The following is a 25964-nucleotide window of genomic DNA, read 5'->3' as shown; positions in this document are numbered from 1 at the left end:
GGTGGGGTTGAGGGATATGGGGAGAAGGTGGGGTGGAGGGATATGGGGAGAAGGTGGGGTTGAGGGATATGGGAGAAGGTGGGGTTGAGGGATATGGGGAGAAGGTGGGGTTGAGGGATACGGGGAGAAGGTGGGGTTGAGGGATACGGGGAGAAGGTGGGGTTGGGGGATACGGGGAGAAGGTGGGGTTGGGGGATATGGGGAGAAGGTGGGATTGAGGGATATGGGGAGAAGGTGGGGTTGAGGGATATGGGGAGAAGGTGGGGTTGGGGGATACGGGGAGAAGGTGGGGTTGGGGGATATGGGGAGAAGGTGGGATTGAGGGATATGGGGAGAAGGTGGGGTTGAGGATATGGGGAGAAGGTGGGGTTGGGGGATACGGGGAGAAGGTGGGGTTGAGGATATGGGGAGAAGGTGGGATTGAGGGATACGGGGAGAAGGTGGGGTTGAGGATATGGGGAGAAGGTGGGGTTGGGGGATACGGGGAGAAGGTGGGATTGGGGGATATGGTGAGAAGGTGGGGTTGAGCGATATGGGGAGAAGGTGGGGTTGAGGGATATGGGGAGAAGGTGGGGTTGAGGGATATGGGGAGAAGGTGGGGTTGAGGGATATGGGGAGAAGGTGGGGTTGAGGGATATGGGGAGAAGGTGGGATTGAGGGATATGGTGAGAAGGTGGGGTTGAGGGATATGGGGAGAAGGTGGGGTTGAGGGATATGGGGAGAAGGTGGGGTTGAGGATATGGGGAGAAGGTGGGATTGAGGGATATGGGGAGAAGGTGGGGTTGAGGGATATGGGGAGAAGGTGGGGTTGGGGGATACGGGGAGAAGGTGGGGTTGGGGGATACGGGGAGAAGGTGGGGTTGAGGATATGGGGAGAAGGTGGGATTGAGGGATATGGGGAGAAGGTGGGGTTGAGGGATATGGGGAGAAGGTGGGGTTGGGGGATACGGGGAGAAGGTGGGGTTGAGGGATATGGGGAGAAGGTGGGGTTGAGGGACATGGGGAGAAGGTGGGGTTGAGGGATATGGGAGAAGGTGGGGTTGGGGGATACGGGGAGAAGGTGGGGTTGAGGGATACGGGGAGAAGGTGGGGTTGGGGGATACGGGGAGAAGGTGGGGTTGAGGGATATGGGGAGAAGGTGGGGTTGGGGGATACGGGGAGAAGGTGGGGTTGAGTGATATGGGGAGAAGGTGGGATTGAGGGATATGGTGAGAAGGTGGGGTTGGGGGATATGGGGAGAAGGTGGGGTTGAGGGATATGGGGAGAAGGTGGGGTGGAGGGATATGGGGAGAAGGTGGGGTTGAGGGATATGGGAGAAGGTGGGGTTGAGGGATATGGGGAGAAGGTGGGGTTGAGGGATACGGGGAGAAGGTGGGGTTGGGGGATACGGGGAGAAGGTGGGGTTGGGGGATATGGGGAGAAGGTGGGGTTGAGGGATATGGGAGAAGGTGGGATTGAGGGATATGGGAGAAGGTGGGGTTGAGGGATATGGGGAGAAGGTGGGGTTGGGGGATACGGGGAGAAGGTGGGGTTGAGGGATATGGGGAGAAGGTGGGGTTGAGGGATATGGGAGAAGGTGGGGTTGAGGGATATGGGGAGAAGGTGGGGTTGAGGGATATGGGGAGAAGGTGGGGTTGGGGGATATGGGGAGAAGGTGGGATTGGGGGATATGGGGAGAAGGTGGGATTGGGGGTATGGGGAGAAGGTGGGATTGGGGGATACGGGGAGAAGGTGGGGTTGAGGGATATGGGGAGAAGGTGGGGTTGAGGATATGGGAGAAGGTGGCGTTGAGGAGCCATGGTCTTCGCTTGTACCTAACAGTATTCCTCCTCTCGACATTTGCCCCTCACAGGCCGGGTGACCATGGCCCCGATCGATGCAGAACCTCCTTTGACGCCACGGCACAGATCCGGGGAGAGACTTTCTTCTTCAAAGGTAGGCCGCTGACTCCCCCTCTCTCCTGACTGTGTTGATACCTGGCTGCCTTAGGGACCCGCCTTCAACCTGTGTCTTAGCCGGGAGCACTTACGTGGGTCGGCAAAGTATTCAACTCTGGAGGGCGTTTCAGTCAATTCTAATCCTCATGGGATCTCACAGAGCAGGAAAGGCCCAGGCTCCATTCCCGGCTTGTGCTCCACATACACGGAGCAGGAAAGGCCCAGGCTCCGTTCCCGGCCTGTGTCCCACACACACGGAGCAGGAAAGGCCCAGGCTCCGTTCCCGGCCTGTGCTCCACACACAGAGCAGGAAAAGCCCAGGCTCCGTTCCCGGCCTGTGCTCCACACACACAGAGCAGGAAAGGCCCAGGCTCCATTCCCGGCCTGTGCTCCACACACAGAGCAGGAAAAGCCCAGGCTCCGTTCCCGGCCTGTGTCCCACACACAGGGAGCAGGAAACTCCCAGGCTCCATCCCCGGCCTGTGCCTCCACACACAGAGCAGGAGAGACCCAGGCTCCGTTCCCGGCCTGTGCTCCACACACAGAGCAGGAAAGGCCCAGGCTGCGTTCCCGGCCTGTGTCCCACACACAGGGAGCAGGAAACTCCCAGGCTCCATCCCCGACCTGTGCCTCCACACACAGAGCAGGAAAGGCCCAGGCTCCATCCCCGGCCTATGCTGTGTGAGCTGGTTCCACCCCTGACGTCTGTCTCTCTCTGTTGTTTTATTCAGGGCGGTTTTTCTGGCGCCTCACCCACTCCGGACACCTGGCTTCCCTCCAGCCTGCGCGCATCAGCCGGTTCTGGCAGGGGTTGCCCGGCAACCTCGACCGTGTGGACGCCGTGTATGAGCGGGTGGCCGATCACAAGATCGTCTTCTTCACAGGTGAGGTCCCGAAGCCTGGGTCTAGGGGTCTGGGGTTTGAGGGCCTCTGTCATATAGTCACTGTCATAGAGTCATAGGCCTAGAAATTCACTTTGGGCCCGCCAGCTGGCGTGCGCCCAAAAGTTAGCGCTGAGAGCGGAGCCAGTTGCGCCCGTCAGATATTCAGTTTTTGCGCCCCAAGTCGGAACCGGGCGCTATTCCAGGGTGTGCCCGCCCCCGCTTGGGGCGCTGAAACTGAATTTCAGCGCTCTAGGCGCCACTGCGCCACCCGCTGCGGAGCGGCAGGCTGCGGTACTGCAGGCCTCCTCCTTCTCTTAAGGGGGAGGTGCCTGCAACGGGGAGATCGCCGCTGGATAGTGCCGGCCAATGAGCCCGGCACCACGGAGAAGTGCTGGGTTCGCGGAAAGCAGCCGGCAATGCCGCGGTGGGGGGGGGTGGAGGAGGCCGGGGAAGGAGGTGCGGGCAGGCGGCCGCCAAAACAGCGGCCGGCCGCACCTCCACCTTAAAGCGCCCCACTAAGGCTACAGGACGGCCCCGTTTTCTGGTCGCTGTTTGCGGCCGCTGCGGAAGAGGCGGCCGCAACTAAATATGGTGGGCGGGGCGGTAGCGGGGCACTGCGCACACCGATGACGTCATCGGTGGCGGCGCAGTGCTACTGGCTAACGCCGCCATTACCGCAGCGCTGAATATCGGCGAAAGCTCAGCAAGTGGCGCAAAAGCCCTCTTTGGGCGAAAACTGGGCGCAAAGCCTACTGAATTTCTAGCCCATAGAGTCATAACGGCACAGAAGGAGGCCATTCGGCCCATCAAGTCCGTGCTGGCTCTCTGTAGAGCAATCCAATCAGTCCCACTCTCCCGCTCTATCCCCATCGCCCTGCAAGTTTATTTCCCTCAAGTGCCTATCCAGTCTCCCCTTGAAAACATTGGCCTAGAAATTCGGTGGCGCCCCATTTGGGGCGCCAAGCTCGTCTGGGCGCCGGAATTACCGCTGCGAACGGAGCCGTTTGCGCCATCCCGATATTCAGCTTCAGCGCCCCAAACGGAAGCGCGGCGCTGCTCGAGGTGCCCCGCATCCCTCTTGGGGGGCTGAAACTGAATATCACAGCGCAACGTGCCGCAGTGCCACACGCTGCGGCACGGCGCGCTGCGGTACTGCAGGCCTTCCTCCCCTTCTTAAAGGGGAGGGGCCTGCACCAGTGCGATCGGAGATCGCGAGTTCTGGCAAAAGAGCCCGGCGCCGAGGAGAAGTGCTGGGCTCTCGGGACACAGCCGGCACTGCCCGGCGGGGGGAGGCTCAGGAGGCCGGGGACGGCAGCGCGAGGAGGTGCTGGCAGGCGGCCACCGAAAAAAATGCCCACCCCACACCTCCCCTTTAATTAGCGCCACTACCGCCGCAGGTCGGCCCCCCTGACCCGGTCGCAAATTGCGACCAGCGTTACAGCGGGGGGCGCGACCAAATATCGCGATCGGGGCGGTAGCGGGACGCTGCACACACCGATGACGTCATCGGTGGTGGCGCAGCGCTACAGGCTAACGCCGCCATTAGCGCCCCGCTAAATATCGCGGGAGGCATGGCCAGTGGCGCTAAAGCCACTGAGTTCCCTCTATAGGCGCTAACTGATGGCGCAGCCCACCGAATTTCTAGGCCATTGTGTCTCCGCTTCCACCACTTCCGTTAGCAGCGAGTTCCAGGTCCTCAACACTCGCTGCGTAAAAAAGCTTTCCCTCACATCCCCGCTGTATCTCTTGCCCAAAACCTTCAATCTGTGTCCCCTAGTCCTTGTACCATCAACTAGTGGGAACAGCCTTTCCCCGTCTAGCCTATCCAAACCCGTCATAATCTTGTACACCTCGATCAAATCACCCCTCAACCTCCTTTGCTCTAATGAAAACAAATCCAGCTTCTCCAACCTGTCCTTGTAGCTAAGATCCCCCATCCCCGGAACTGTTGCGTCCGTGTATAATAAGACACAAACTGCGGAGCACGGTACAACAGGTGTTTACTCAACGTGGCTCACACTGCAACTGACTGTACAGATTATTACTCAGTGCTATATACAGGTGTGGTCACTGCCGGTACTACAGTATACATGAGCTGTAAAAAGTAGTTCCCCCCCCCTTAAAGGTATATACATTACAGGAACCATTCTGGTAAATCTCCTCTGCACCCTCTCAAGAGCCTTCACATCCTTCCTAAAGTGTGGTGACCAGAACTGGACGCAATACTCCAGTTGTGGCCTAACCAGCGCTTTATAAAGGTTCAGCATAACTTCTCTACTTTTGTACTCAATACCTCTATTTATGAAGCCCAAGATCCTATATGCTTTGCTAACCACTCTCTCAATATGTCCCACCACCTTCAGGGACCTATGCACATTAACTCCCAGGTCCCTCTGTCCCTGCACACTCTTTAAAACTGTGCCATTAAGTGTATATTGCCTCTCCCTGTTCCTTCTGCCAAAATGCACCACCTCACACTTCTCAGTATTAAATTCCATCTGCCACTTGTCTGCCCATTCTGCTAGCCTTTCTATGTCCTGTTGCAGTCGATTGGTATCATCCTCACTGTCTGCCACATCCCCAAGTTTGGTGTTGTGGGGGACTACGGTCTCCCACGTAAATAGGCAACACAGCGAGCTACAAGAAATAGGTCTTTACTCCAACTCTCACAATACAGTACTGAATTCGTGAAGCCCGCGAACCTGTGATGACTCACGGATTGGTCACCTGCTAGAACCTGATTGGTTTTCCTTCTCTCAGCAGCAGGCAAGTCTGAACATGCCTTATTCCTCTCAGCTTGCAACTGTCTTGCGGGGGGAGGGGAATACAGCAGTTAAAAGGGGATTATACAGGTTTATCTACATACACACAGTGTTTCCCCAATGTGGCAACGCCCCCCCCAGAATCCTCGTTAACTGTAAAAGTCAGTCTCTGCGGAGGTTTGACCAAGCGGCCGTAGCGGCTGTAGTAGCCATCTGGCGTGTGAGGAGGGCTGTCTGGGCGGTCGGCCGGTTGGTTCGTCGGCTGGTCTGGCGGCTGGTCTGCCGGTGGGCTGGCTGGACGGGCTGCCGGCGAAGGTGGAGCGGCGGCCGGGAAGTAAGGTTCTGGCGTGTCTTGGTCCTCTTGTGGGGCCGCCGCTAACGCGGGAGGTCTGCCCCGCCGTGGGGGAGGAGCCGGCCGAAACGGGAAGCTGAGGTCCAGGTGCGCCGGTTTGAGGCGGTCTACTGAAATAAGGTCCGGCTTCCCGCCGACGTCGATAAGAAAAGCTTTGTCCCCCGTCTCCAATACTGGGAAGGGGCCGGTGTATGGTGCCTGCAGCGGGCCTCTGTGCGCGTCACGGCGCACGAAGATGAACTCCGCATGTCGTAAGTCTCGAGGCACGTAGGACGGCTGCGGGCCGTGTTGCGAAGTGGGCACTGGACGGAATTGCTGGGCCACGTCCTGGTGCAGGGAAAGCTGTCTGGCGGCCGACCACGGCTCCGTTGTCAGGGGGAGGAAGTCGCCTGGTACTCTGAGCGGTTGGCCGTAGACCATCTCGGCCGCGGAGGCATGGAGGTCCTCTTTGGGCGCGGTGCGCAATCCCAGGAGGACCCAGGGTAGTTTGTTGATCCAGCTGGTGTCGGCCAGGCTGGCGCGGAGGGAGGCTTTCAAAGAACGATGAAAGCGCTCGCAGAGCCCGTTGGCCTGCGGGTGGTAGGCTGTTGTCCTGTGCAACTTGGTGCCGAGGCCGGCGGTGATGGCATTCCACAAGTGGGAGGTGAACTGGGGGCCTCTGTCTGAGGATATGTCGGTCGGCACGCCGAACCGGGCCACCCATGTGGAGACGAATGCTCGCGCGACGTTGGTCGTGGTGGTGGAGGCGAGGGGAACCACCTCGGGCCATCTGGTGGTGCAGTCGACGATCGTGAGCAGGTGTGTAAAACCGTGCGACGGCGGCAAGGGGCCTACCAGATCGACGTGGACGTGGCCGAAACGCCTCTCGGGCACCGGGAAACACTCCAATGGCGCCTTGGTGTGCTGCTGGACCTTAGCGCGCTGACACGCCACGCATGTGTTGGTCCAGTCTCTCACATCCTTGTGGAGTCCAGGCCAGACGAACTTGGCAGACATAAGTTTCTGAGACGCACGCATCCCTGGATGTGAGAGGCCGTGGATGATGTCGAAAACTCGCTTGCGCCAGGCGGATGGGATGACCGGCCTAGGCGAGGGGACTGAGACGTCGCACAGGAGGGTTGTGCCGGCTGCGTGGAAGTGGATGTCGGCCAGGGTGAGGCTGGTAGTTGACGTCCTGAGGGCCTGGATCTCCGCGTCGGCGGCCTGGTCTCTCACCATGCTGGCATAGTCGACGCCCAGGTGCACTGCGTGGAGCGAGGGTCTTGAGAGGCAGTCGGCCACCAAATTGTCCTTGCCGGCGACGTGGCGGATGTCCGTGGTGAACTCCGAGATGAAGTTCAGTTGGCGCTGTTGGCGCGCGGACCAGGGTTCGGTTACTTTGGCCATGGCAAAAGTGAGCGGCTTGTGGTCCACGAATGCGGTGAATGGCCGGCCTTCCAGAAGGAAACGGAAGTGCCGGATTGCCAGGAACAGGGCCAGGACCTCTCTGTCGAACGTGCTGTAGGCCTGCTCGTTCTTGCGCAGCTGTCGGCTGAAAAATGCCAGTGGCTGCCACGCGCCTTCGACCCACTGTTGCTGGACGGCGCCGACGGCGTAATCCGAGGCGTCCGTGGTGAGGGCGGTCTTGGTGCCCGGGATGGGGTGGGCCAGTAGTGTGGCGTTGGCCAAGGCGCTTTTGGTCTGGTGGAAGGCTGTCGCCATCTCGCTGGACCAGGTGAGTTGCTCTTTGCCCGTTTTGCCCCTGGTGGCTTCGTAGAGGGGGCGCATGAGTGCGGCGGCCTTGGGCACGAACCGGTGATAGAAATTGCCCATCCCCAAAAATTCCTGCAGCGCCTTGACCGAGGTGGGCTGGGGAAAGTCCGCCACCGCCTGCACCTTGGAAGGTAGGGGAATGGCTCCCCTTGGCGAGATTCTGTGGCCGAGAAAATCAATTTGGGCTGCTTCGAACTGGCATTTGGCCGGGTTGACAATTAGCCCGTGTTGGCTGAGGCAGTGGAAAAGGGAGCGCAAATGCGCGATGTGCTCGGCCTTGCTGGTGCTGGCCACGAGGATATCATCCAGATAGACGAATAGGAAGCTCAGGTCCCGTAGGACGGAGTCCATGAGCCGTTGGAAGGTCTGTGCGGCGTTTTTAAGCCCAAAGGGCATGCGCAGGAACTCGAACAGTCCGAAGGGGGTGATGACCGCCGTCTTCTGGACATCTGCGTGGTGGACGGGGACCTGATGGTAGCCGCGAATCAGGTCAACCTTAGAAAAGACGGACCTTCCTGCTAGGTGTGCCGAGAAGTCTTGGATGTGCGGAATGGGGTATCTATCGGGCGTGGTGGCGTCGTTGAGCCGTCTGTAGTCGCCGCAGGCGCGCCAGCCACCGCCCGGCTTGGGCACAATGTGGAGGGGGGACGACCAAGGGCTGTTCGAGCGGCGGATGATGCCCAGTTTTTCCATCGTGGCGAATTCTTCCTTGGCCACCGCCATCTTGGCTGGGTCCAGGCGTCTGGCTCGAGCGAACACTGGTGGTCCCGTAGTGGCGATGTGGTGCTCGACCCCATGCTTGGCTGCCGCGGCTGAGAAGGTCAGTTGTGTGAGCCTCGGGAAATCTGCGAGTAGGCGGGCGTAGTCGTCATGCGCCGGGGCGGAGCAGGACCCGACGAGGGCCGGGCTGTTGCTCTGCTGGCAGGCCAGTGAAGCGAAAGTTGCTGCGTCGATCAGGCGCCTGTCGCGGACGTCGACCAGGAGTCCGTGGGCGCAAAGAAAATCGTCGCCCAGCAAGGGATGTGCCACCGAGGCCGTCACGAAATCCCACGTAAATCGCTGGCCGTTGAAACAAACCTCGGCCCGTCACTTTCCGAAAGTAGCGATGGCTGCGCCATTTGCCGCCATGAGGGGTGGGCCGCTGCGGCCTGCCTGGATGTCAAGCTGGGAGGCAGGAATTATGCTGCATTGGGCTCCGGTGTCGCAAAGGAATCTGCGCCCTGAAAGGGAGTCGGTTATGTACAGCAGTTTACCTGCGGTGCCAATGGCCATCGTGGCGGCGGGGGTGCGGTCGAGCGGACCTAGGCGGCGGCGCGGGGCTGGTGCGTTGGGCCGGGCGGCCATCTTGGTTTGATCGAAAGAGCAGGGTGCTCTGCAGCGTTGGGCCTTGTGGCCGAAACGCGCGTGGTAGTAGCATAGTTCTGCGGCCTGGCGTGGCGGCGCGCGCTCGGTGGTGTCGGGGAGCCTCGCAGCTGCACAGCCGATTTGGGCGACGGCGAAGACTTTGTCCGCGGTGGCTGCCAGTTGTACGCAGTCCGTGATCGGGGACCCCGCGAGGGCAGTCTGTACCTGCTGAGGAAGCAGGCTGAGGAAAAGGGCCCGAAACAAGAAGCACTGCGGTTCAGAGCCCAGGAGCGCAAGCATCCGGCTCATCAACTGGGTCGGGGTAGAATCGCCGAGCCCTGGTAGTGAGAGAAGCCTGTGGGCCCTCTCCTCCCTGGACAGGCCGTAAGCCTGCAGCAAGCGGCCCTTAATGGTTGAGTACTTGCCGGTCTGTGGTGGGTTCCCCAACAGGTCGAGAACTTCGGCGGCGGTAGAGCTTGCTAGTGCTGAGACTACGTGGAGGTACCTTTCTTCATCGTCTTGAACCCTGCGAAGGGTGAATTGGGCCTCCGAGTGCGCGAACCAAGCTGGTGCTTGGTGTTCCCAGAAGGTGGGGAGCTTCAAGGACGCGGCGCCGGCCGACATCAGGCTGCTGCTGGTTGCCATCGGGTCGTTGCTGGCCTCTGTAGGGCTGCGTGAGTCGGGGGCTTCGGCCGCCGACATTCGGGGTCACCAATGTGGGGGACTACGGTCTCCCGTGTAAAGAAATAGGCAACACAGCGAGCTACAAGAAATAGGTCTTTACTCCAACTCTCACAATACAGTACTGAATTCGTGAAGCCCGCGAACCTGTGATGACTCACGGATTGGTCACCTGCTGGAACCTGATTGGTTTTCCTTCACTCAGCAGCAGGCAAGTCTGAACGTGCCTTATTCCTCTCAGCTTGCAACTGTCTTGCGGGGGGAGGGGAATACAGCAGTTAAAAGGGGATTATACAGGTTTATCTACATACACACAGTGTTTCCCCAATGTGGCAACACCACAGGGTCATCAGCAAATTTAGAAATTCTACTCTGTATTCCAATATCCAGGTCATTTATATATATCAAAGAAAGCAGTGGCCCCAGCACTGACCCTTGGGGAACACCACTGTCTACCATCCTCCAGTCTGTAAAACAGCCATTTACCACAACTCGCTGTTTTCTATCCTTAAGCCAATTCCTTATCCAAGCTGCCTCTGACCCACCTATTCCATGAGCCTCAATGTTGTTAACCAGCCTTCTATGTGGTACTTTGTCAAACGCCTTCCAAAAATCCATGTAGACAACATCCATTGCATTCCCTTCATCAATCCTCTGTTACTTCATCAAAAAATTCAATTAGATTAGTCAAACACGATCTGCCTTTTACAAATCCGTGTTGGCTCGCCTTAATTAGCTTAAACCTCTCCAAGTGCCTGTTAATTTTTTCCTTAATTATTGTTTCTAAAACTTTACCCACCACTGATGTTAAACTGACCGGCCTGTAGTTACTAGGATTGTCCTTACACCCTTTCTTCAACAATGGTGTCACATTTGCCACTTTCCAATCCTCAGGCACCTCCCCCACATCGAGGGAAGATTGGAAAATTATGGCAAGCCCTTCCGTTATCTCCTCCCCCAATTCCCTTAACAACCTGGGATGCAAGCAATCTGGACCAGGCGACTTACCCACTCTAAGCATACCCAGCCTTTCTAGTACATCTTGTCTGTCAATTTTCACCCCTTCCATCACTTCTACCTTTTCCACTTCTACCGATATTTTGTCAGCATCCACCTCCTTAGTAAACACCGATACAAAGTACTCATTGAGTGTTCTAGCCTTGCCCTGCGCCTCTAAGCATATATCACCTTCTTTGTCTCTAATAGGTCCCACCCCGCCTCTTACTACCTGCTTACTGTTTACAGGCCGGTAGAAGATTTTTGGGTTCCCTTTTATGTTAACCGCCATTCTACTCTCATATTCTCTCTTTGTCAATCTTATTTTCATCTTCACTTCCCCTCTCAACTTATTGTATTTAGTCTGGTTCTCCCTTGAAGAATTCACCTGACATGCATCATACACCCTCTTTTTGTTTCATGATGTTCTCTATCTCCCTCGTCATCCAAGGAGCCCTTGCTTTGATTCCCTTACCCTTCCCTCTTGTTGGAATGTATCGAGCCTGTACTTGGAACATCTCCTCCTTAAAGATCACCCATTGTTCCGATACAGTTTTTCCTGTCAATCTTTGGTTCCATTTTACTCTGGCTAGATCCTTTCGCATCCCATAGAAGTTAGGGGGTCTTGTGCCTGGGGCCTTGTGTCTGCGGGTCTGGGTGTCTGGGGCCTTGTGTCTGGGGGTCTGGGTGTCTGGGGCCTTTAATCTGGGGTCTGGGTGTCTGGGGCCTTGTGTCTGGGGGTGTGAGTTACTTGGGCCAGTGTCTGGGGTTCTGGAGTCTGGGGCTTTGTGTCTGGGGGTCTGGATGCCTGGGGCCTTCTGTCTGGGGGTCTGGGTTTTGGGGCCTTGTGACTGGGATCTGGGCCTGGGTTCTCTGAGCTGAGACCTTCCTCCCTTCCTTCCTTCCTCCCTTTCCCTTTCCCTTCCCCATAAAGGGCTAGAAAGGGTACAAATTCAGGTACGGAAGGCAATGGGCAGGGGCAATTAGAACGTATGAGAACATACGAATTTGGAACAGGAGTCAGCCATTCGGCCCCTCGAGCCTGCTCTGCCATTCAATAGGATCACGGCTGATCTTCGACCTCAACCCCACTTTTCCGTCCGATCTCCGTATCCCTCGATTCCCCGAGAGTCCAAACATCTATCGATCTCAGCCTTGAATATTCTCAACGACTGAGCCTCCACAGCCCTCTGGGGCAGAGAATTCCAAAGATTCACCGCCCTCTGAGTGAAGAAATTCCTCCTCATCTCAGTCCTAAATGGCCGACCCATCATCCTGAGACTGTGACCCCTGGTTCGAGACTCTCCAGCCAGGGGGGAACAACCTCTCAGCGTCCACCCTGTCAATCCCCCTCAGAATCTTGTATGTTTCAATAAGATCACCTCTAATTCTCCGAAACCCCAGAGAGTTTAGGCCCGACCTGCCCAATTGTATCATACAATTCCTCTGTATGTTCTTATGTTCCCCTGTTCTTATGTATGTTCCTATGCATGTTCCTGTGTTCCTATAAGAACATAAGTAATAGGAGCAGGAGTCGGCCATTCGGCCCCTCGAGCCTGCTCCGCCATTCAATAAGATCACGGCTGATCCGATCTTGGCCTCAATCCCACTTTCCCGCCCGCTCCCCATAACCCTCGACTCCCCTGTTGCTATAAGAACACAAGAAATAGTCTGTTCCCAAGTCCCAATGTATGTTGCCTTGCTCTTACTCATGTCCCTATGTTCCTATCCCACACGCAGGGAGCCAGTACTGGGTGTTTAAAGATAACAGGGTCGAGGAGGGATACCCCAAGCCCATCGCGGACTTTGGGTTGCCGGCTGGGGGGATCGACGCAGCCTTCACCTGGCTCCGAGAGGGGAAGACTTACTTCCTGAAGGACGGCCTGGTATGGCGCTACGATGAGGCGGAGCGGAGCTTGGACCCCGGCTACCCCTCGGAGACCTGGCCCTGGAGGGACTTGCCTCGAACGATCGACGACGGCATGAGCTGGAGCGACGGTGAGTGCGGTTCCCCGCCTTTTCTCAGCCGCGTTACTCCTGCCTGTCGCTCTCCGGGAAGATTGGGGGTCACCGTGGGTCAGCACCCATCTCAACTCTACCGACTGGGCACCCTTGGGTGGGCATGGGCAGAGATCTGGGCCTGCTCACCATTCATCCCTCCATTCTCGCCTCCCCTCCTCCTTCCTATCCCTGTCCTTTAATCCTTCATTTTCTCCTTCATCGTCTCATCACCTTTCCTTTACTTTCCTCCTCTCTTCCATTTCTTTCCTTCATTGCCTTACTCTATTCCTTTATCAATCGTCTTCTCATTCCTTCTCTCTCTCTCCCATTTCTCCGTCCATCTCTTGCTCTCCGTGTCCTCTCTTCCTCTGCCCTCTCCTTCTCCCGTGTCCTCTCTTCCTCTGCCCTCTCCTTCTCCCGTGTTCGCTCTCTTCCTCTGCCCTCTCTTTCTCCCGTGTTCGCTCTCTTCCTCTGCCCTCTCCTCCCGTGTTCGCTCTCTTCCTCTGCCCTCTCCTTCTCCCATGTCCTCTCTTCCTCTGCCCTCTCCTTCTCCTGTGTCCACTCTTCCTCTGCCCTCTCCTTCTCCCATGTCCTCTCTTCCTCTGCCCTCTCCTTCTCCCGTGTCCTCTCTTCCTCTGCCCTATCCTTCTCCCGTGTCCTCTCTTCCTCTGCCCTTTCCTTCTCCCGTGTCCTCTCTTCCTCTGCCCTCTCCTTCTCCCATGTCCTCTCTTCCTCTGCCCTCTTCTTCTCCCGTGTCCTCTCTTCCTCTGCCCTCTCCTTCTCCCGTGTCCTCTCTTCCTCTGCCCTCTCCTTCTCCCGTGTCCTCTCTTCCTCTGCCCTCTCCTTCTCCCGTGTCCTCTCTTCCTCTGCCCTCTTCTTCTCCCGTGTTTGCTCTCTTCCTCTGCCCTCTCCTTCTCCCGTGTCCTCTCTTCCTCTGCCCTCTCCTTCTCCCGTGTCCTGTCTTCCTCTGCCCTCTCCTTCTCCCGTGTTCGCTCTCTTCCTCTGCCCTCTCCTTCTCCCGTGTCCTCTCTTCCTCTGCCCTCTCCTTCTCCCGTGTCCTCTCTTCCTCTGCCCGCTCCTTCTCCCGTGTCCTCTCTTCCTCTGCCCTCTCCTTCTCCCGTGTCCTCTCTTCCTCTGCCCTCTCCTTCTCCCGTGTTCACTCTCTTCCTCTGCCCTCTCCTTCTCCCGTGTTCGCTCTTCCTCTGCCCTCTCCTTCTCCCGTGTTCGCTCTCTTCTTCTGCCCTCTCCTTCTCCCGTGTCCTCTCTTCCTCTGCCCTCTCCTTCTCCCGTGTCCTCTCTTCCTCTGCCCTCTCCTACTCCCGTGTCCTCTCTTCCTCTGCCCTCTCCTTCTCCCGTGTTCGCTCTCTTCCTCTGCCCTCTCCTTCTCCCGTGTTCGCTCTCTTCCTCTGCCCTCTCCTTCTCCCGTGTTCGCTCTTTTCCTCTGCCCTCTCCTTCTCCCGTGTTCGCTCTATTCCTCTGCTCTCTCCTTCTCTCTATTCCTCTGCTCTCTCCTTCTCCCGTGTCCTCTCTTCCTCTGCCCTCTCCTTCTCCCGTGTCCTCTCTTCCTCTGCCCTCTCCTTCTCCCGTGTTCGCTCTCTTCCTCTGCCCTCTCCTTCTCCCGTGTCCTCCCTTCATCTGCCCTCTCCTTCTCCCATGTCCTCTCTTCCTCTGCCCTCTCCTTCTCCCGTGTTCGCTCTCTTCCTCTGCCCTCTCCTTCCGTGTCCTCTCTTCCTCTGCCCTCTCCTTCTCCCGTGTTCGCTCTCTCCCTCTGCCCTCTCCACCTCCCTCTGTTCCCTCTTCACATACCCCTCCTTTGTGCGCTCTGCTCTTTCCTCCTTCCCTCCTTAAACCTCTCCTTCTCGCCTCCTTTATCTTCTCTCCTTCCTCCGTCTCTCCTTCTCCATCTCCTTTGTCTTCTCTCCTCTTCTCTTTTCTGCTCTTCGCCTTTCTCCTCTCTTTCCCAGTTGTCCTCTGCTCCTTGGCCAGCTCCTCTCCTTTGTCTGAATCCTCTCGTCCTGTCACCCTTTGCCCTCCTTTATCCTCTCTCTTCCTCTGCCCTCTCCTTCTGGTGTAACTGGTAAACTAGATAAGGGAGAACCAGTGGATGTGGTGTATTTGGACATTCAGAAGGCTTTCGATAAGGTCCCGCATAAGAGATTAGCGTGTAAAGTTAAGGCACATGGGATTGGGGGCAAGGTATTGACTTAGATAGAGAACTGGTTGGCAGACAGAAAGCAAAGAGTTGGAATAAACGGGTCTTTTTCCGAGTGGCAGGCAGTGACTAGTGGGGTACCGCAGGGATCGGTCCTAGGACCCCAGCTAGTCACAATATATATTAATGATCTAGACGAGGGAACTAGATGTAATATCTCCAAATTTGCAGACAACACAAAGCTGGGTGGGCGTGTGTGCTGTGAGGAGGATGCCGAGAAACTCCAGGATGATTTGGACAGGTTGGGTGATTGGGCAGAAGCATGGCAGATGCAATATAATGTGGATAAATGTGAGGTTATCCACTTTGGTGGCAAAAACAGGAAGGCAGATTATTATCTGAATGGCAATAGATTGGGAGAAGGGGAAGTGCAACGAGACCTGGGTGTCCTTGAGCACCAATCGCTGAAGTTAAGCATGCAGGTGCAGCAGGCGGTTAAGAAGGCAAATGGTATGTTGGCCTTCATAGCGAGAGGATTCGAGTACAGGAGCAAGGATGTCTTGCTGCAGTTGTACAGGGCCTTGGTGAGACCGCACCTTGAGTATTGTGTGCAGTTTTGGTCGCCTTATCTGAGGAAGGATGTTCTTGCCATGGAGGGAGTGCAGCGAAGATTCACCAGGCTGATACCTGGAATGACGTATGAGGAGAGATTGGGTCGATTGGGCTTATACTCGCTGGAGTTTAGAAGAATGAGAGGGGATCTCATTGAAACTTATAAAAATTCTGACAGGACTAGACAGACTAGATGCAGGAAGGATGTTCCCGATGGTCGGGGTGTCCAGAACCAGGGGTCACAGTCTAAGGATAAGGGGTAAGCCATTTAGGACAGAAATGAGGAGGAATTTCTTCACCCAGAGAGTGGTGAACCTGTGGAATTCTCTGCCACAGAGGGCAGTAGAGGCCAATTCATTAAATATATTCAAGAAGGAGTTAGATATATTTCTTAAGGCTAAAGGGATCAAGGGATATGGGGAGAAAGCAGGGACAGGGTACTGAATTTGGATGATCAGCCATGATCGCATTGAATGGCGGAGCAGGCTCGAGGGGCCGAATGGCCTACTCCTGCTCCTATCTTCTATGTTTCTATGTTTCTCCCTCATGCTCCCTTCCCATTCCCCCTCGCTCTATCTAACCCGGGCTGTACCTGACCACGTTGGGTGCCTGAAATGCCATTCCTGACACTCCCGTCCCTTACCTTGATAAACTAATAGTAGGAAGGTTATAGGAAATGGCGTTCCCCACCCATTAAATAACCGCAACCTCGCAACAGAGAAGGGGTCATTGTAGAGTCTGGGGGCATTTTAGGAGCCACTGTTGAAGCCTAGGTCTAGGGTTAGAACTCGGGATTGACGTTACAGGCAGGGGTTAATGTTTGGGGTTAATGGTGAGGGGTTCGGTTTGGGGTTAGTGTTCGGGTATTTGGGTTAGTGGTGATTGGTTAGAGGCTGTGGTTAGGATGTTAGTGTTAAGTTGTTTGGGTTAGGGTTGGGGTTAGGCTGAGGGTTATAGGTTAAGATGAGGGTTTAGGGTTAAAGTTCAGGGGTTAGGGGTTGGGGTTCGGGTTAGAAGCCACTCTTGACAACGCCGTTTCACAAGATGTGCTCAAGCTCCCTCCCTAAACCTCTCCGTCTCTCTCTCTCCATAACTTCTGTCCTAAAATCTCCTTATGTGGCTCGGTGTCAAATTGTGTTTTATAATGCTCATGTGAAGCTCCTGCGGACGTTTTGTGACTGACGTGAATCTTGCCGTTCATGTGGAAATGACTTATGAAATAATACTGGGCGCCCTGCTGGTGGCGCTGTCCAGGGAGTGTATAAATACTCGGGCATGGGCCCAGCTTGCTCAGGACATTCTTTAACAGGAACTAGTGAAGGACATAACTAGATCTGCATGTTGTAAAACAGTTGATTAAAGCTTTGTTTAACTCTTTGACCAAGTGCCTAGTAGTTTTCTTACATCAGTGACGTTGAAGGTACTCTCTAAATGGAAGGTACCGCAAGGATCGGTCCTTGGACCACAGCTATTCACAATATATATTAATGATCTGGACGAGGGAACTAGATGTAATATCTCCAAGTTTGCAGACGACACAAAGCTGGGTGGGCGTGTGTGCTGTGAGGAGGATGCCGAGAAACTCCAGTACAATTTGGGTGATTGGGCAGAAGCATGGCAGATGCTGTATAACGTAGATAAATGTGAGGTTATCCACGTTGGGAAAACAGGAAGGCAGATTATTATCTGAACGGCAATAGATTGGGAGAAGGGGAAGTGCAACGAGACCTGGGTGTTCTTGTGCAACAGTCGCTGAAGGTAAGCATGCAGGTGCAGCAGGCGGTTAAGAAGGCAAATGGTATGTTGGCATTCGTAGCGAGAGGGTTTGAGTACAAGAACAAGGATGTCTTGCTGCAGTTGTACAGGGCCTTGGTGAGACCACACCTTGAGTATTGTGTGTAGCTTTGGTCACCTTATCTGAGGAAGGATGTTCTTCCCATGGAAGGAGTTCAGCGAAGATTCACCAGGCTGATACCTGGGATGGCAGGAATGACGTATGAGGAGAGATTGGGTCGATTGGGCTTATACTCACTGGAGTTTAGAAGAATTGGATGCAGGAAGGGTGTTCCCGATGGCGGGGGAGTCCAGAACCAGGGGTCACAGTCTAAGGATAAGGAGTAAGCCATTTAGGGCAGAAATGAGGAGGAATTTCTTCACCCAGAGAGTGGTGAACCTGTGGAATTCTCTGCCACAGAAGGCAGTGGAAGCCAATTCATTAAGAAATATATCTAACTCCTTCTTGAATATATTTAAGGCTAAAGGAATCAAGGCATATGGGGAGAAGGCAGGGACAGGGTACTGAATTTGGATGATCAGCCATGATCGCATTGAATGGCAGAGCAGGCTCGAGGGGCCGAATGGCCGACTCCTGCTCCTATATTCTATGTTCTTGATTGATTTCTCCCTTCTCTTTCCAACAGGCAGCGTGTATTTCTTCAGCGGGCGGGAGTGCTGGCGTTACGCGGGAGACGATCACGTCTTGTCGTTGGGTTACCCGCGTCCCGTGGGGCAGCGCTGGATGGGCTGCGAGGAGACGGCGGCGGGGAAGGACGCCGCCACGGAAACCAGGGACCCCGAGGCCGGGACCAGCCGCCGCGACGACGGCGCGGGATCGGAGAGGGAGCTGTGCGTCTGCGGGAGCGGCGCCAGGGCCGCAGCCTGGCCCAACCCGTTCCGTGGCCCGGTTCTCCGCCTCCTGCTGGCCGCGCTCGTCCTGGGTCTGCCGGCCGCCATCTTGGCGTGAGCCGTTACACCAACCCCGTCCCCCCATCCCCCCCCTCCCCCAAACCTGTCCGCCCTTCCCCCGTAACATTCCGCCAGCGGTCGAGGAAATCCAAGACGTCAGTCCCGGTCGGTTACCCACGATGCCTCAGGAGCATGCCGCCCTCCCGCCACAGGAAACGACATCACAGGAAGTGGCACGGAGAGAGCCGCCCGCCGCACGTCACTGGCGGGGATTTGCGAAGGGGGGGCAGACGGACGGTTCTCGAGCTCGGAGACGGGATTGGCCGGCTGATCGGCGGGGGTGGGGCGGGGGGCTGTCAGGGGATCCCGCGGGACGCTGCTGCCGCGTTAAAGGTGTTGTATCAACGCCAGCTGTTGTTGTAACCCGCCGACGCACGCACTGTTTGTGGGATCTTGCTAGGCGCTAATTTCCGCTCGCGTTTCCTACACGACGACCATGTTTACGCTTCAAACAAAACTACTTTATTGGCTGTAAATGCTTTGGGACGTCCTGAGGGTGTGAAAGGCGCGGGAGAAATGGGAATTCTCTCTTTCTTTCTATCTTCCCTTCCCTCTCTCATTCTCCAGATGCATGCGGAGGAGCGATGGAGGGGGTAACCCCCCACCTCGGGGGATCAGCCCCTGACTGCCCCGTCTCACGGGAGACTATTGTTGACTGGTCTCCCCACCCATCGATCGGCCTGAGACACAGCAAGACCGGGCGGGCGATGGGAGAACAGATCAGAACCAACCAACGAGGACTCACCTTCTTTACACAGACTCAAACGTACGAGTCAATTTTACTTAGATCCTTAGTTATTTCTGATCGCGTTATTTTTTTAATTAAAAAACAAGTTAAAGGTTTTCTGCACTTGTTCAATAATTTCTGATGAACTCGCGCAAAAACACAGAAAGAGGCTGGAAAGGAGAGGAGGGATCTAAGTGTCCCATCAAACATTCCCAGGGCAGGTACAGCATGGGGTTAGATACAGAGTAAAGCTCCCTCTGCACTGTCCCATCAAACACTCCCTGGGCAGGTACAGCACAGGTTAGATACAGAGTAAAGCCCCCTCTACACTGTCCCATCAAACACTCCCAGGGCAGGTACAGCATGGGTTAGATACAGAGTAAAGCTCCCTCTGCACTGTCCCATCAAACACTCCCAGGGCAGGTAAAGCACGGGTTAGATACAGAGTAAAGCTCCCTCAACACTGTCCCATCAAAAATTCCCAGGGCAGGTACAGCACGGGTTAGATACAGAGTAAAGCTCCCTCGACACTGTCCCATCAAACACTCCCAGGGCAGGTAAAGCACGGGTTAGATACAGAGTAAAGCTCCCTCTACACTGTCCCATCAAAAATTCCCAGGGCAGGTACAGCACGGGTTAGATACAGAGTAAAGCTCCCTCTACACTGTCCCATCAAACACTCCCAGGGCAGGTAAAGCACGGGTTAGATACAGAGTAAAGCTCCCTCTACACTGTCCCATCAAACACTCCCAGGGCAGGTACAGCACGGGTTAGACACAGAGTAAAGTACCCTCTACACTGTCCCATCAAACACTCCCAGGGCAGGTACAGCATGGTTTAGATACAGAGTAAAGCTCCATCTACACTGTCCCATCAAACACTCCCAGGACAGGTACAGCACGGGTTAGATACAGAGTAAAGCTCCCTCTACACTGTCCCATCAAACACTCCCAGGGCAGGTACAGCACGGGGTTAGATACAAAGTAAAGCTCCCTCTACACTGTCCCATCAAACACTCCCAGGGCAGGTACAGCACGGGTTAGATACAGAGTAAAGCTCCCTCTACACGGTCCCATCAAACACTCCCAGGGCAGGTACAGAACGGGTTAGATACAGAGTAAAGCTCCCTCTACACTGTCCCATCAAACACTCCCAGAGCAGGTACAGCACGGGGTTAGATACAGAGTAAAGCTGCCTCTACACTGTCCCATCAAACACTCCCAGGGCAGGTACAGCACGGGTTAGATACAGAGTAAAGCTCCCTCTACACTGTCCCATCAAACACTCCCAGGGCAGGTACAGCAGAAGTTAGATACAGAGTAAAGCTCCCTCTACACTGTCCCATCAAACACTCCCAGGGCAGGTACAGCACAGGGTTAGATACAGAGTAAAGCTCCCTCTACACTGTCCCATCAAACAGCCCCAGGGCAGGTACAGCACGGGTTAGATACAAAGTAAAGCTCCCTCTACACTGTCCCATCAAACACTCCCAGGGCAGGTACAGCACGTGTTAGATACAGAGTAAAGCTCCCTCTACACTCTCCCATCAAACACTCCCGGGGCAGGTACAGCACGGGTTAGATACAGAGTAAAGCTCCCTCTACACTGTCCCATCAAACACTCCCCGCGCAGGTACAGCACGGGGTTAGATACAGAGAAAGCTGCCACTACACTGTCCCATCAAACACTCCCAGGGCAGGTACAGCACGGGTTAGATACAGAGTAAAGCTCCCTCTACACTGTCCCATCAAACACTCCCAGGGCAGGTACAGCACGGGTTAGGTACAGAGTAAAGCTCCCTATACACTGTCCCATCAAACACTCCCAGAGCAGGTACAGCACGGGTTAGATACAGAGTAAAGCTCCCTCTACACTGTCCCATGAAACACTCCCAGGGCAGGTACAGCACGGGTTAGATACAGAGTAAAGCTCCCTCTACACTGTCCCATCAAACACTCCCAGGGCAGGTACAGCACAGGTTCGATACAGAGTAAAGTTCCCTCTACACTGTCCCATCAAACACTCCCAGGGCAGGTACAGCACAGGTTAGATACAGATTAAAGCTCCCTCTACACTGTCCCATCAAACACTTAACACTCCCAGGGCAGGTACAGCACCGGGTTAGACACAGAGTAACGCTCCCTCTACACTGTCCCATCAAACACTCCCAGGGCAGGGACAGCACGGGGTTAGATACAGAGTAAAGCTCCCTCTACACTGTCCCATCAAACACTCCCAGGGAAGGGACAGCACGGGCTAGACACATAGTAAAGCTCCCTTGACACTGTCCCATCAAACACTCCCAGGGCAGGTACAGCACGGGTTAGATACAGAGTAAAGCTCCCTCTACACTGTCCCATCAAACACTCCCAGGGCAGGTACAGCACGGGTTAGATACAGATTAAATCTCCCTCTACACTGTCCCATCAAACACTCCCAGGGCAGGGACAGCATGGGTTAGATACAGAGTAAAGCTCCCTCTACACTGTCCCGTCAAACACTCCCAGTGCAGGTCCAGCACGGGTTAGACACAGAGTAAAGCTCCTTCTACACTGTCCCATCAAACACTCCCAGGGCAGGTGCAGCACGGGTTAGATACAGAGTAAAGCTCCCTCTACACTGTCCCATCAAACACTCCCAGGGCAGGTACAGCACAGGTTTGATTCAGAGTAAAGCATCCTCTACACTGTCCAATGAAACACTCCCAGAGCAGGTGCAGCACGGGTTAGATACAGAGTAAAGCTCGCTCTACACTGTCCCATCAAACACCGCCAGAGCAGGTACAGCACGGGTTAGATACAGAGTAATGCTCCCAGTACACTGTCTCATCAAACGCTCCCAGGCCAGTTACAGCACAGTTTAGATTCAGAGTAAAGCTCCCTCTGCACTGTCCCATCAAACACTCCCAGGGCAGTTACAGCACAGTTTAGATTCAGAGTAACGCTCCCTCTACACTGTCCCATCAAACGCTCCCAGGGCAAATACAGCACGGGGTGAGATAGAGTAAAGCTCCCTCTACACTGCCCCATCAAACACTCCCAGGGGCAGTACTGAGGGAGCGCCGCACTGTCGGAGAGGCAGTAATGAGGTAGTGCTGCACTGTCGGAGGGTCAGTACTGAGGGAACGCCGCACTGTCGGAGGCGCAGCACTGAGGAAGTGCCGCACTGTCGGAGGAGCAGTACTGAGGGAGCGCCACACTGTCGGAGGAGCAGTACTGAGGGAGCGCCGCACTGTCGGAGGGGCAGTACTAAGGGAGCGCTGCACTGTTGGAGGGGCAGTACTGAGGGAGCGCCGCACTGTTGGAGGGGCAGTACTGAGGGAGCGCTGCACTGTTGGAGGGACAGTGCCGAGGGAGTGCCGCAATGTCGGAAGGTCAGTACTGAGGGAGCGCTGCACTGTCGGAGGGGCAGTACTGAGGGAGCGCCGCACTGTTGGAGGGGCAGTACTGAGGGAGCGCCGCACTGTCGGAGGGGCAGTACTTAGGGAGCGCTGCATTGTCGGAGGGGCAGTACTGAGGGAGCGCTGCACTGTCGGAGGGGCAGTACTGAGGGAGCGCTGCACTGTCGGAGGGGCAGTTCTGATGGAGCGCCGCACTGTCGGAGGGGCAGTACTGAGGGAGCACTGCATGGTCGGAGGAGCAGTACTGAGGGAGCACCGCACCTTCAGATGTTCAGTACCGAGGGAGCGCCGCACTGTTGGAGGGGCAGTACTGAGGGAGTGCTGCACTGTTGGAGGGACAGTACCGAGGGAGCGCCGCACTGTCGGAGGGGCAGTACTGAGGGAGCGCTGCACTGTCGGAGGTGCCGTCTTTCAGATGAGACATTAAACCAAGTTCCCATCTGCTCTCTCAGGTGGACGTCAAAGATCCCATGGCACTATATCGAAGAAGCACAGCGAGTTCTCCCCGGTGTCCTGTGCCCATATTTATTGCTCAACCAACATCACTAAAACAGATGATCTGGGCATTTATCACATTGCTGTTTGTGGGAGCTTGCTTTGCGCAAATTGGCTGCCTCGTTTCCTACTTTACAACAGTGACTACACTTCAAAAAGTGACTTATTTGTCCTTAAAGCGCTTTGGGATGTCCAGTGGTCGTGGAAGGAGCTATAGATATACGTCTTTCTATTTACAATAGGTAAACAGTGAAATCATTTGAACTGTTGAAAACTTTTCCACTGTAATATCGCTCTTAAACATGGCTTAAAAACTTTAGCCCTGTTGAAAGAATTGTAACTGGGGTTTGTACGGCACATTGACTGCTGAACAACTGTTCTGGCCTGAAAAACGTATTTTATATTTGCAGAATGTCAAGTTTCTCCATTGTGATAGAAAATTACTTGATTTTTGAAATAATAGCTTTTTTTAAAGTTTGTTTATGGTATTTCAGCTTCTACCTTAACCGCATGTGCAAGTCCCAATCTTTATTTCGCTCTCAGTAAATTTTTAAAAAATTGAATTGAAAAATCAGTGCTTTTTATTTCCTGGTTTGCTGCCTGTGAGAATTCTTCAACATGGTAGGCTGCTTCGACAGCCTGGCGTCATCACCACTGCTCCACGCTGGGGATCCTCTTTTGTCGGCGCTGCCATCAACTTAACATCGAGGAAGCTCAAGTTTTTACATAGAAACATAGAAGATAGGAGCAGGAGTAGGCCATTCGGCCCCTCGAGCCTGCTCCGCCATTCAATGCGATCATGGCTGATCATCCAAATTCAGTACCCTGTCCCTGCCTTCTCCCCATATCCCTTGATCCCTTTAGCCTTAAGAAATATATCCAACTCCTTCTTGAATATATTTAATGAATTGGCCTCTACTGCCTTCTGTGGTAGAGAATTCCATAGGTTCACCACTCGCTGGGTGAAGAAATTCCTCCTCATTTCTGTCCTAAATGGCTTACCCCTTATCCTTAGACTGTGACCCCTGGTTCTGGACTCCCCGACCATCGGGAACATCCTTCCTGCATCTAGTCTGTCTAGTCCTGTCAGAATTTTTATAAGTTTCAATGAGATCCCCTCTCATTCTTCTAAACTCCAGCGAGTATAAACCCAATCGACCCAATCTCTCCTCATACGTCATTCCAGGTATCAGCCTGGTGAATCTTCGCTGAACTCCCTCCATGGCAAGAACATCCTTCCTCAGATAAGGCGACCAAAACTGCACACAATACTCAAGATGTGGTCTCACCAATGCCCTGTACAACTGCAGCAAGACATCCTTGTTCCTGTACTCGAATCCTCTTGCTACGAAGGCCAACATACCATTTGTCTTCTTAACCGCCTGCTGCACCTGCATGCTTACCTTCAGCGACTGGTGCACAAGGACACCCAGGTCTCATTGCACTTCCCCTTTTCCCAATCTATTGCCGTTTAGATAATAATCTGCCTTCCTGTTTTTGCCACCAAAGTGGATAACCTCGCATTTATCCACATTATATTGCATCTGCCATGCTTCTGCCCAATCACCCAACCTGTCCAAATCATACTGGAGTTTCTCGGCATCCTCCTCACAGCACACACGCCCACCCAGCTTTGTGTCGTCTGCAAATTTGGAGATATTACATCTAGTTCCCTCGTCTAGATCATTAATATATATTGTGAATAGCTGGGGTCCTAGGACCGATCCTTGCGGTACCCCACTAGTCACTACCTGCCACTCGGAAAAAGACCCGTTTATTCCAACTCTTTGCTTCCTGTCTGCCAACCAGTTCTCTATCCAAGTCAGTACCTTACCCCCAATCCCATGTGCTTTAACTTTACACGCTAATCTCTTATGCGGGACCTTATCGAAAGCCTTCTGAAAGTCCAAATACACCACATCCACTGGTTCTCCCTTATCTATTCTACATCCAGTTACATCCTCAAAAACTTCCAGTAGATTTGTCAAGCACGATTTACCTTTTGTAAATCCATGTTGACTTTGCCCGATCCTGTCACGATTTTGCCACAGAGATCGCAATATATTTGCGGGCAGCTTGCTTCAAGGTCAGCGGAAATCCCTGTAACTTCACCGCTGACCGCAAATTCTGGGCCAATATGTTGGGACAGGCTAAGTTGACAGTGTCAAATTTATTTTGAGATATAAAATACATCGGAGCACATAGCGCGATAGCAATCATTACAGCAATAATCATGGCAGGAGAGTCACTCCTCCAGTTGGGACCAGGAGCAATCACTTCCCGATTCTCCATCCATTAATTTCACCTGCCTGACAGGCTAAAGCCACCGTGTGAGATTTATTTGGAGCTATAAAATATTAAAGAGCACATAAAAAATTCATATGCTGCTGAGGGTGAACTGCTTACTGCACATCCCGTGGGACTCCCGTAACATTCTCTAATCATGTCAGGAGGCAGGAAAGGAATATTTTGAGCCATTGCCTTTTCTTTTTTTCATCTTCTATCTGAGAATTAAGATTCATGCAGCAGAATACTCGTCTTTTGGGGGTAGAGCACAACAGGCGGTGGCAAATGGGCTGTCGGTTTTACACTCTGCCCAATAAATGTTTCCAACATGAAACGGCTATTGCCTGTTAGTGTGCTGCTGCCCAGGTTGAATAGCAGCACCATTTAGTCTGGCAGATGGGTGCTGTCTGCATCTGGAAATGACAGATTTATTCCACAATCATAACTCATGACGAGCGCGAAGCAATGGTTATTCTGCGCTGTGTTAAAACTGTTAGTTTGGCGCAGTGGGTCTCACTCTCTCTCTTCCCTTCGAGTCAGAAGCTCATGGGTTTCAGCCACTGCTCCAGAGACTTGAGCCTCATAATGCAGGCCGACACTCCCCAGAGCCAGTACTGAGAGAGTGCCGCACTGTCGGAGAGGCAGTACTAAAGGAGGTCTGCACTGTCGGAGGGGCAGTACTGAGGGGGCGCTGCACTGTAGGAGGGGCAGTACTGAGAGAGTGCCGCACTGTCGGAGAGGCAGTACTAAAGGAGGTCTGCACTGTCGGAAGGGCAGTACTGAGGGAGCGCTGCACTGGCGGAGGGGCAGTACTAAGGGAGCGCCGCACTGTCGGAGG

The 25964-nt window shown here is 54.5% G+C and overlaps 1 protein-coding gene across 3 annotated transcripts in view; it reads left to right on the top strand.

Moving 5' to 3' along the window:
• LOC147092253 (matrix metalloproteinase-17-like) overlaps positions 1-19061 on the top strand; it is a 60065-nt gene extending 41004 nt beyond the window's left edge. For 2 of the 3 annotated variants that reach the window (XM_085975901.1, XM_085975903.1), the window contains exons 7-10: positions 1853-1935; positions 2669-2821; positions 12449-12706; positions 17894-19061. In XM_085975901.1, coding sequence (XP_085832027.1) covers positions 1853-1935; positions 2669-2821; positions 12449-12706; positions 17894-18216 — 817 coding nt within the window. In that variant the 3' untranslated portion in view covers positions 18217-19061. The remainder of the gene's footprint in view (positions 1-1852; positions 1936-2668; positions 2822-12448; positions 12707-17893) is intronic. The other variant, XM_085975902.1, reaches the window with a different exon arrangement.
• Positions 19062-25964: the final 6903 nt, after the last annotated feature.

Source organism: Somniosus microcephalus, unplaced genomic scaffold (genome assembly GCF_052327205.1).
Source record: "Somniosus microcephalus isolate GS21.2 unplaced genomic scaffold, FLI_Smic_1.0 unresolved_chr2, whole genome shotgun sequence".
Taxonomy (NCBI): Eukaryota; Metazoa; Chordata; class Chondrichthyes; order Squaliformes; family Somniosidae; genus Somniosus; species Somniosus microcephalus.
The sequence above is the reverse complement of the archived record's forward strand: the minus strand, read 5'-3'. Positions and strand labels throughout refer to the sequence as shown.